Source organism: Miscanthus floridulus, chromosome 8 (assembly GCF_019320115.1).
Source record: "Miscanthus floridulus cultivar M001 chromosome 8, ASM1932011v1, whole genome shotgun sequence".
NCBI lineage: Eukaryota > Viridiplantae > Streptophyta > Magnoliopsida > Poales > Poaceae > Miscanthus > Miscanthus floridulus.
The window spans coordinates 113,795,953-113,806,889 of NC_089587.1; the positions used below are offsets into that span (position 1 = coordinate 113,795,953).

Below are 10,937 nucleotides of genomic sequence, written 5' to 3' on the forward strand. Positions count from 1 at the left end.
ATGGCCGCACTCCTTGACATCGCCACCAACTTCGCCTCGGGCGAAGAGGCTGTCGGGGCCATCTTCCCCGATAACGACGCCAAGGGGAAGCGGAGGGACGAGGCCCCTGAGGCCTCGGCCTCCCACCTCCCCAAGAAAAAGAAAAAGGGTCGCCAGGGGAAGTAGGAGGTCCTCGAGGCCGGTCTAGTCACAACCACAGATCGCAAGAACCCCCGAGTCCCCGCCAGAGGCCTCGGACTCTTTGATGACATGCTGAAGAAGCCCTGTCCTTACCACCAGGGCCCGATGAAGCACACCCTCGAAGAGTGCACCATGCTCCGGCGTTACTACGCCAAGCTCGGGCTCCCCAACGACGATGCCAAGAAGAAGGGCGCCGGCGATAGGGACGACGATAAGGACGACGGGTTCCCCAAGGTGCACAACGCCTTCATGATCTTTGGCGGGCCTTTAGCGTGCCTCACGGCATGTCAGTGAAAGAAGGAGCATCAGGAGGTCTTCTTGGTTAAGGTGGCCACTCCCCGGTACCTTGACTAGACTTAGGAGGCGATCACCTTTGATCAGGTTGATTACCTCGATTATGTCCCAAACCCTAGGCAGTACCCGCTCATCGTTGACCCGATCATTGGCAACACCCGGCTCTCCAAGGTGTTGATGGACGGAGGCAATGGCCTCAACATCCTCTACGTCAACACCCTGGAGCTCCTGGAGCTCTACCAGTCACAATTTTGAGGCAACGCCGCACCCTTCCACGGCATCGTGCCGGGGAAATGCACACGACCCCTCGGGCGCATCAACTTGCCCGTCTGCTTTGACACTCTCTCCAACTACCGCAAGGAGGTCCTCACCTTCAAGGTGGTTGGGTTCAAGGGGACCTACCATGCCATCCTGGGGCGGCCATGCTATGCCAAGTTCATGGCGATCCCCAACTACGCCTACCTCAAGCTCAAGATGCCGGGCCCCAACGGTGTCATCATTGTCGAGTCCACGTACGAGCATGCATACGACTGCGATGTCGAATGCATCGAGTATGCCGAGGCTCTCGTGGAGGCCAAGACCCTCATCGTCAACCTCGACCGGCTTGGTAGTGAGGCACCTGACTCCAAGCATCGCGCCGGGACTTTCGAGCCCACAGAGGCCGTCAAACTCATCCCAGTCGACCCCACCTACTCCAACGGCCAAGCGCTGAGGATCAGCGCCACCCTCGACAGCAAATAGGAAGCCATGCTCATCGACTTTCTTTGCGCGAATGCCGACGTATTCGCGTGGCGTCCCTTGGACATGCCGGGCATACCGAGGGAGGTCGCCGAGCACGCCTTGGACATCCGGGCCGGCTCTAGACCGGTGAAGCAGCGCCTGTGACGATTCGACGAGGAAAAGCGCAGGGCCATTGGCAAGGAGGTGCAGAAGCTTTTGGTGGCTGGATTCATCAAGGAAGTGTCTCATCCAGAGTGGTTAGCTAATCCCGTGTTAGTTAAGAAGAAAAATGGGAAGTGGAGGATGTGTGTAGACTACACTAGTTTGAATAAAGCCTGTCCAAAAGTCCCATTCCCATTACCTCGAATTGACCAAATCATCGACTCCATTGCGGGATGCGAAACCCAATCTTTCGTTGATGCGTATTCCGGTTACCATCAAATCAAGATGAAAGAATCCGACCAGCTCGTGACTTCTTTCATCACCCCATTTGGCATGTACTGCTATGTGACTATGTCGTTTGGCCTCAGAAATGCAGGGGCCACATACCAGCGATGCTTGACCTAGGTCTTTGGCAAGCACATCGGGCGAACCATCGAGGCCTATGTGGATGACATCGTGGTCAAGTCCAGAAAGGCTAGTGATCTCATCGATGACTTGGAGGTAGCCTTCAAATGCCTCAGAGAGAAGGGCATCAAGCTCAACCCCGAGAACTGTGTCTTCGGGGTCCCCCGAGGCATGCTCTTGGGATTCATAGTCTCAGAGCACGGTATCGAGGCCAACCCAGAGAAGGTCTCGGCCGTGACCAACATGGGACCAATCTGAGACCTCAAGGGAGTGCAGAGGGTTATGGGATGCCTTGCGGCCCTAAGCCGCTTCATCTCGCGCCTTGGCGAAAAGGCTTGCCCCTGTACCGCCTCTTGAGGAAATCCAAATGCTTTTCTTGGACCCCCGAGGCCGAAGAAGACCTCACCAAGCTCAAGGCACTGCTCACCAATTCTCCCATCTTGGTGCCACCGACCAAGGGCGAGGGCCTCTTACTCTATGTCGCCGCAACGACCTAAGTGGTCAGTGTGGCCGTAGTAGCCGAGAGGCAGGACGAGGGGCATGCTCTACCCGTCCAACGACCTATTTACTTCATTAGCGAGGTGCTCTCCGAGACTAAGACACGCTACCCCCACATCCAGAAACTGATCTACGCCGTAGTCTTGGCTAGACACAAGCTGCGTCACTACTTCGAGTCTCACTCGGTGACCGTGGTGTCGTCTTTCCCTCTCGGAGAGATAATCCAGAACCAGGAGGCCTAGGGTACGATAGCCAAGTGGGCCGTAGAACTCATGGGGGAAGCCCTGTCTTTTGCGCCTCGGAAAGCAATTAAATCCTAGGTCTTGGCTGATTTTGTGGCTGAGTGGACCGACACCCAACTGCCACCTGCTCAAATCCAGGCAGAATGCTGGACCATGTACTTCGATGGGTCCCTGATGAAGACCGGGGCAGGCGTGGGTCTGCACTTCATCTCACCCCTTAGAGTGCACATGCGCTACATGATTCGGCTCCACTTCGCTGCCTCCAACAACGCAGCTGAGTACGAGGCCCTCTTCAGCGGCTTGCAGATCGCCATCAAACTTGGAGTGCGGCATCTCGACATACGCTGTGATTCGTAGCTCATCGTCGATCAAGTGATGAAGGAGTCGAACTGGCATGACCCCAAAATGGAGGCATACTGCAAGTTGGTACGTTGCCTAGAAGACAAGTTCGATGGTCTCGACCACAACCACATTGTGCAAAAACTCAATGAGGCCACGGATGAACTGGCAAAGATGGCGTCGGTGTGGGCCCCGGTCCCCCCAAACGTCTTCGCTAGAGACCTCCACAAGCCTTCCATCGACTGCACCTCGGCGGCGGAAGAGGGCCCACCGGTCGAGCCCATCGTAGGGCCCGAGGCCCCCTCTGTCACCAAGACCCCTACGGTCGAGCTCGAGGCCATGGAAGTCAATGCGGAGCCTCCCGAGGCCAACCAGGGCATGGACTGGCGAGTCCCATTCCTTGATTGCCTCGTTCGAGGAGATCTTCCTGCAGACAGGACCAAAGCCCGACGGCTTACGTGACGAGCCAAAACTTACGTCCTCAGCAACGGCGAGTTGTACAGGCAAAGCCCATCTGGCGTCCTCCAACGATGCATCACCACCGAGGCAGGCCAAGCCCTACTTTGGGACTTGCACACGGGAGCCTGTGGGCACCATGCAGCACCTCGAATGCTCATCGAAAACGCCTTCCGCCAAAGGTTCTACTGGCCAACGGTGGTTACCGACGCCACCAAGCTAGTACACTCCTGCGAGGGATGCCAGTACTATGCACGACAGACGCACCTCCCGGCCCAAGCCCTCCAGACCATCCCCATTACAAGGCCCTTTGCCGTGTGGGGGCTAGACATGGTTGGGCCTCTACAGAAGGCCCCCGGGGGCTATACCCATTTGCTGGTAGCGATCAACAAGTTCTCCAAGTGGATCAAGGCTCGTCCGATCATTCGAATCAAATCCGAGCAAGCGGTGCTGTTCTTCACTGATATCATCTATAGGTTTGGGGTTCCAAACACCATCATCACTGACAATGGGACACAATTCACTAGCCACAAGTTCCTAATGTTCTACGACGATCACCACATCCATGTGGCCTGGTTAGCCATAGGACACCCTAGGACAAACAGCCAAGTAGAACGTGCCAACGGCATGATCCTACAAGGCCTCAAGCCAAGAATATACAACCGGTTGAAGAAATTTGGCAAGAAATGGCTTGCCGAACTCCCGTCGGTCATCTAGAGCCTGAGGAACACTCCAAGCCGTGCCATAGGGTTCACACCGTTCTTCCTGGTCTATGGGGCCGAGGCCATCCTCCCCACTGACTTGGAGTATGATTCCCCGAGGCTTCAGGCCTACAACGAGCAAAGCAACCGCACTGCCCGCGAGGATGCCCTCGACCAACTGGAGGAAGCCCGAGACATTGCGATGCTACACTCGGCCAAGTACCAGCAAGCCCTACGATGCTATCAAGCCCGGCGCATTCGAAGCCGAGACCTAAAGGTGGGCAACCTAGTGCTGAGACTAAGGTAGAGCAATAGGGGCCACCACAAGCTGACCCCACCATGGGAAGGGCCGTACATCATTGCCCAAGTACTGAAGCCCGGGACCTACAAGCTAGCCAACGAGAAGGGCGAAATCCTCACCAACGCTTGGAACATAGAACAGCTACGTCGCTTCTACCCTTAAATTTCCAAGCATTATATACATTGTTTCTCGAAATACAATAAAGAGGCGTTCTTTAGTTGTTCTAAATTTTTCGAGAAACCCCCTGAGCCTGTCGATGGGGGATTGGCGTTACAATAAGGCTATAAGGGAGACTCGGCTCTGCCTCTACAGAGGTGCCCACCACAGGGCTCGAACAAGACTCGGCTCTGCCTCTGCAGAACCGAGCCTCCCTCGAGGGCTGGAAGGGTGGATCCCCCCCTAAGTCCCAGGCACCATTTTTTAGTCGCTTTTCAAAAAAAATTCTACACCAAACTCTCTAGCGTGCTCTGACAAATCGATTGTAAAAAACCTAAGGACCAAAAGTCTGTCTTAGGGCCAAAAGGCCGACTGAGCCACGAGACGGCCTATGCCTCCAGGCTACGACAACTCCCTCACCACCTTTTACCCGAGGGGTAGCTTAGGCTCTGAGGAAGTTTTTTGCAAGTGATATGTTCAGAGACGAGACAGAGGGCAGAGGCTCGGAAATACAATAAAAAACAATTAAAAAGCGTATACACATGATTACTTTAAAAGGCCTCGACAGCCACAAGCGTTATGATATGGTAACATTAGTCCTAATCCATTTACATGACCCCTTTGGCCCAGGTCAGAACTCAGGGTCGCTAGCGTCGGTGCTCGGCGTAGGAGGAACCACCTCCTCTTCGAACAGCTTGGCCAGCGTCGTGCCAGGGGCCTCAGCCACCTCCACCAGCCTCATGACCTCCTCCTCGGCCTCCTCGTCATCCTCAGCCAAGATGTAACTGTCGTTGACGGCCTTGAGGTCGATGTCGGCATAGTGCGAGGAGACGACGGCCAGGGCGCGCTTGACGCCCGTATGCAGCGCCCCCCAGAGCCGCTCGTGGACTCAGCCGCTCAACGCGATCAAGCGGCTCCCGAGGGAGCTGCCCGATTTGACCCCCCGACCTCCAGGGCCTCACAGGTGGTACGGCCGATGCTCTACAGCGTGTTGTGCTCCCCGATCTCGGCCTCGAGCACCGCCTGCACTTCAATGGAGGCCTCAGCTGCTCGGGAGACCTCCTTCTCCAACCCTGCGCCAAGACAAGCAGGATGGGGTTAAGCACAAAAGGAAATAAGCCGAACAGAGGTGCACGCCTATGAGACTCACCTTCGGCTTTCTCCCTCTAGTTTTGGACCTCAGCCCGAGAGGCCTCGGCCACCCTGGAAGCCTCCCTCTCCAGCTCTGCGTCACATCAGGGAGTTAGGGGTCGAACATAAGAAGAACAAATAAAACAAGAGGCGTGGCTCAATAGGACTCACCCTCTGCCTTTTCCTTCCAGGCTAAGGCCTTGACTCGGGAGGCCTCGGCCACTTTGAGGGCCTCTGCCAGGGCACCTTTCATCACCAGATGCGCGCCCTACTCCACACCCAGCTACCTAGCGATGGCCTTGGCAGAGGCCGCCGCTTCTTTGGCCCGGGACTTGAAGGTATCCCACTCGCTGGCCACCCGGGTCAGCTCCTCCTCCAGCTCCTTGATCTGCGCCGCCAAAGGGATGGCCTGCTCCCGAGCCGTGGCTGCCTCGGCCTTCATATCAGCACAACGAAGACGGAGGTCCTCCACCTCCGCGCTCCGCGCCAACAGAAGATCAATGGCATTGGCGAGCAGGTCCTTCTGCTGCCGGAGCTGGTCCCAGACGTCCCTCTCCCGCCGAAGGAACAATGACTTCCTAAGGGACCGGGCCTCGAGCTCCTAGATAGGCAGAACAGACATCAAGTACTGCAAGAAAAACTTGGAAAAAGACGACACAGCACCAGAAAAGAAAGCGCGCACCTGGGCAACCCCGAGTAGAGCGTCAGCCACGACGGACAGCGCTGTCCACAGCGACCGCTCCACCAGCTGGCAAAATTGCTCGAAGGAGCCCCAACGCCCCCCTCGGCCGCGTCCTCAAAGGCAAATAGAGGCTCCCCCTTAGGGTCATCCTGGCTCCACCACAAGACACGCGGGTGATCCCACCCACGGGGCTCGGGTTGTACCCAGACTAGGGCCGAGCTTCCCTCACCAGAGGTTGGAGCTGGCTGCTCTATGGTGCAGGCCGCCTTGGCATCCACCACCTCCTTCCCTCGAGAAGTATCGTCAGATGAGATCGAATGAACCTCCACTTCCCGGGCGCTCTCCTGCGACAGCGGCGAACCTTGGACCGGGGGCGGTACTGAAGCTTGCCCCGCCTCCATCTCCGCTTCCTGGGCCACCGACTCTGCCGCACCCATGCTGGCCTCTGCCACCTCGGCCTCGGTGGTTCCGGGGGCTCTGGCCTCCGCCACCTCAGCCTTGGTGGTCCTGGATGCCCCGGCCTCCGTTGCCTCAGCCTTAGAGGTCCTAGGGGCCTCGGCCTCGCCCTCGGTGGCCTCAGCGGCTGAGGGCACCTCGGCCTCATCTAACTCGTGGGCCTCAGCCTCGAGGGACATAGGCGCCTCCTTCCCCACTCGCTTAGTGGCCGCCTCGGTAACCTCTCCTTGGGCGTCCGGCTCCTTTGGGTCGGCCCTCGCCGATGCCGCGCCACGCTGTATGGCAGCTTGCGCCTCCATCACCCATTGGGCGGTGGAGCTGGTGCTCACCTTGAGCGCCTTACGTGGTGCCAGGGCAGGCGCTTCCGCCTGAAGCTTCCAGCTGAAGGCAAAGCATTCATGAGTTCAGCACACGGCCAAGGAACGAGTGGAAGATACTGCAAACTCCATTGACAAAACACTTACCCCGAATGGGGACACAATAGCTTCTGCACTGCGCCCCTCATCCTCTGCAACGACGATGGCGGCGGCGGTGGCACGACCCCCATGTCCGTCGGTGTCGGCCGGCCCTCACCGGACCCCAGCGCCCCCTCGACCCTCTACGGAGGCTGTTGGATCACCTCCTCCATCGCCTGCTCCACCTCTGCCATTGAGCCCACCGGGCTGATGGCGCGCTTCCCTAAAGCCCGTGCCTCGGGCGTGTCGGCCTCAGCCCCGGGGCAGGCGATCGTCGGCCCCGAGGCATCCTCTCCTCCTCCTCCTGGAAATGCTGGGCTGCTCGCCGATGCCCCGGGCACCGTCCCCCTAACGTCAGGGAGATGGTCCAGGGTACCCCGCCCCGCCTCACTCTCATCGACATCGCTCGAGGAATCCGACAACGACGGTGATGGAGATGGCTCCACCGGGAGACCATCGTGCCTCTGCTGCCGGCGATGTTTCTCCAGCTCATCGCGCTCAAGGTTCTTCCTCTTACGCCTTGCCTCCTTAGCATCCTTCTGCTTCTTCTGCGCCTCAGCATGCGCCCTATTCACTGCCCGCCGCTCTGCGTCCTCAGGAACAGGCGGCGGGGAGGCTCGCACATCCCTCATCCTCTGTGGGAACGGCAAACGCAAATAAGGGAACTTGAAAATGTAAGGAGCGAGGAGGCCTCGGGGGTAGCAGCGGCGCATGACTCACTAGAGAGATGTACCCCCATGTCGGGCGCATCAGGAACGGGGACAGACCACTGCTCCTCAGCCGCCCCTCCACTGTCTCTCTCACCCGACGTAGAATCTCCTTATCGGAGAGGGCGACGACGGACAACCGGACGCCATCGATCGGCTCGTCCGGTGTCATCTCGAATAGGCGCTGCTGGTCTTGGCACACTTGGAGAGTGCAGCCGCCGGCCCTCATTGCCTTCCGTGTGCCCGTCAGCTTGGTGGTGAGCCCCACCCGAAAGAGGTGGAGCCACAGCTCCCAGTGGGGGGGGGCAATGCCCAGGTACCCCTCGCAGATGGCGACAAAGATGGCCGCCTACACGATGGAGTTGGGGTTGAAGTTGTGGAGCTCCATGCCGTAGTAGTGTGGGAGCGCCCGCATGAACCGGTCTGTCGGCAGGCCGAGACCGCGCTCGTGGAAGGCCACAAAGCTCACGTGTAGCCATCGCATGGCCTCGGCTCCGGCTCGCCCCCCGGAGCAATCCACTCTGGCCTAGTGGGGTCGATAACCGGGCGGAGGAGGCCGTCATCGATGAGCGACTGCAGTGTCTCTGCGGACACATCGGATGGACCCCAAGGATCCACCTAGAGGACAATAGCGCCGCCAGCCATGGGTGCAGTGGAGAATGCGGCTACGGCGGTAAGGCTCGCTCTCTCTCTCTCTCTCCCTCTCCTTTCCTTCCCCTTCTCCTTTCTTCTCCCCGGCGCTCTCTTCCTCCTTTCTTAGCAACCGCTCGAGGGCAGAAAGGGCGAACAAATGTGGGCAAGGTAAAGAGGGGCGGGGCGAGGCTCGTCATGTATTTATGAAGGAGGGAAGGGGGCGCAATGGATGGGCGACGAAACCAGGGAAGTTTCCCTCAGATCTGGCATAGTTAATCTGGATCCGATCAAACCGCCCACGCATCCACCTTTTCCTTATTAATCGCGCACATAGCAACGTCCCATCCGCAGACATCACGTCGCATCCGACCAAAGCAACGGCAGGCGCCGTTCTGTCTCCCCGAGGAACCACCTCAAAAGGCGCAACCGCCGTTGCCAGCCGATGGGAAGGGAATATCCCCCACTCGATTCCTTTCAGACTAAGGAACTAGGCACCAAGCCCGTTATGGTCTAGGGGTTCAAAGGCTAGGCCCCCGAGGGTCTCGACAGCCGCCCCAGGACAACAGAGTCAGGGATGACTATGGATGAGCCCATACATGGCTGAGGCCCGAGCAAGCGATTGCTCGGGATGCCCTAAGTCGTGTCCGAGACTAGCAGGGAGGTCTCTGAATGGGATCCCACCGTAGGGAGGCACCGAGCCCCTGAGGCCAATCGAACGGCCCTAGGACCCACTAGAGAAGCCCTCTGGCAGTTTTGGAGTGTGTCTCTGGACCACTAGCCGACCCCTATCGAACGGGGCATGGGCCTCCACTTGGACTTACCCAATAACAGCTCACCGGAGATGTCACTGCTTGTGCCCACTGAGGGTAGCCTGGCATACTCCACCCCTCCTTCCGAACAAAAAGGATGCATGAGGGCCGCACAAAAAAGACAGGGAAACTCCTGATTGCCCCCTTGCTCCGAGTAGAGGCTCGAGGGCTCTGCCTGCAACCAAGCCAAGACCCAGCGACCCAAACTCGCACTCGAGGGCTCGGCAAACTACCCCTCCTTCTGAACGAAAAGGATGCGCGAGGGCCGCACAAAAAAGACAGGGAAACTCCTGATCGCCCTCTCGCTCTGAGCAGAGGCTCGGGGGCTCTTCCTGCAACCAAGCTGAGACCCAGCGACCCAAACTCGCACTCGGGGGCTCAGCAAAAAAACCCTCCTTCTGAACAAAAAGGATGCGCGAGGGCCGCACCAAAAAAGATAGGGAAACTCCTGATCGCCCTCTTGCTCTGCGCAGAGGCTCGGGGGCTCTTTCTGCAAACAAGCCGAGACCTAGTGACCCGAACTCGCACTCGGGGGCTCAGCAAAAACCCCCTCCTTCCAAACGAAAAGGATGCGTGAGGGCCGCACCAAAAAAGATAGGGTTTTTTGAAAAGGTGCCATTACAATTCTTGAAGATTGGAAATATACCATTACAATTCGTCTAATCGCAAGTGTGCCATTAAAATTTTGCGATACTTTGAAATATACCATCGTATATGCCCGACAAACACTTGGGCCCGCTTGCAGGCATCCGTGGCATATGGTCGACCGTATCCGTTTGTCGCCCGTCTTCATCTAAACAGCGCGGTGAACGCCACCGTCTCCACCTCTCTCTCACTCGCACTTTCCGCACTTTCCCTGTCTCTCTCCCTGAGCAAGAACCCTAGGGTTATCTCCCGGCAGCGACTTCGGCGGCGGCAGCAGCGACCACCCAACGGCGACGTAGCAGGCCAAGGCAACGGCGCAAGGGGGCGACTCGACCGCAGGCAAGGATGAGCTCGAGCTCCACCGCTGCTGGCACTCGAAGGATGCAGTACCCCCTACTGGACTGTCCCGAATGCCATGTTCCTCTAATCAGAATCGTGAGCAAGCAAGAGCGCTCGAAGGATGTCCCATTTGTCAAGTGCCCGAACAACATAAAGGTAGGCTTTGTTGTGTTAATACCCTTGAATCTTCATTGTTTGGTTTCTATTTGACTGATTTAGGGTGCGCAGGGTGATCCAACAACTTGTGGCTGGATCCGTTCGGAGGAGCAGTACGAGGCCTGGTTTCTGAATCAACAAAAGGAGCAGCAGATGCAGGTCCAGTTGCCCCTTCGTCATCAAGTTGGGGATGGTATTGGTGATTTCAAGCAACAGCTCCGTGAGATGAGGCAAACACTGGACATTGTTGTTCAAGACATTTGGAAACTGAAAGCGCAAATTGGAGACATGCATTCTGTTGTTCCTAGTCCAGTTAGTAATGCAACACAGGACATGGGTAATAAGAAAATGCAGATTGTGTTAGATGTATCTGTTGTAGTAGGTGTCCTTGTTGGTGTACTGGTAGGTGTAGTTGTTGCCCAGATGATGAAGTGACTGTAATGAAATTGATCAGCATTGTGCTATGTTTT

The 10,937-nt window shown here is 57.4% G+C and overlaps 2 protein-coding genes across 2 annotated transcripts; one reads left to right on the plus strand and one right to left on the minus strand.

Annotated features, from left to right (window-relative positions):
* The first annotated feature begins 912 nt into the window (after positions 1-912).
* On the plus strand, positions 913-1,215 carry LOC136469737 (uncharacterized). The gene has a single exon (XM_066467813.1). It carries the CDS (start codon positions 913-915, stop codon positions 1,213-1,215), a length of 303 nt encoding a protein of 100 aa, XP_066323910.1.
* Positions 1,216-5,085: 3,870 nt separating this feature from the next.
* Positions 5,086-7,270, minus strand: LOC136469739 (uncharacterized). Its single transcript, XM_066467814.1, has 5 exons — positions 7,188-7,270; positions 6,471-7,104; positions 5,873-6,186; positions 5,514-5,527; positions 5,086-5,342 (listed from the first exon to the last, which is right to left on the minus strand). The coding sequence occupies exons 1-5, from the start codon at positions 7,268-7,270 to the stop codon at positions 5,086-5,088; spliced, it is 1,302 nt and encodes a 433-aa protein (XP_066323911.1).
* Positions 7,271-10,937: the final 3,667 nt, after the last annotated feature.

What these genes read in the sequence shown, in the direction of transcription:
- LOC136469737 (XM_066467813.1), top strand. Translation starts at nt 913, where the DNA reads ATGGCGATCCCCAACTACGCCTACCTCAAGCTCAAGATGCCGGGCCCC.
- LOC136469739 (XM_066467814.1), bottom strand. Translation starts at nt 7,270, where the DNA reads ATGGGGGTCGTGCCACCGCCGCCGCCATCGTCGTTGCAGAGGATGAGG. An exon ending in CTATTGTGTCCCCATTCGGG is followed by an intron (nt 7,105 to 7,187) that starts GTAAGTGTTTTG and finishes CTTTGCCTTCAG; the next exon opens with CTGGAAGCTTCAGGCGGAAG. An exon ending in GAAGCTCGGCCCTAGTCTGG is followed by an intron (nt 6,187 to 6,470) that starts GTACAACCCGAG and finishes CTGCCTATCTAG; the next exon opens with GAGCTCGAGGCCCGGTCCCT.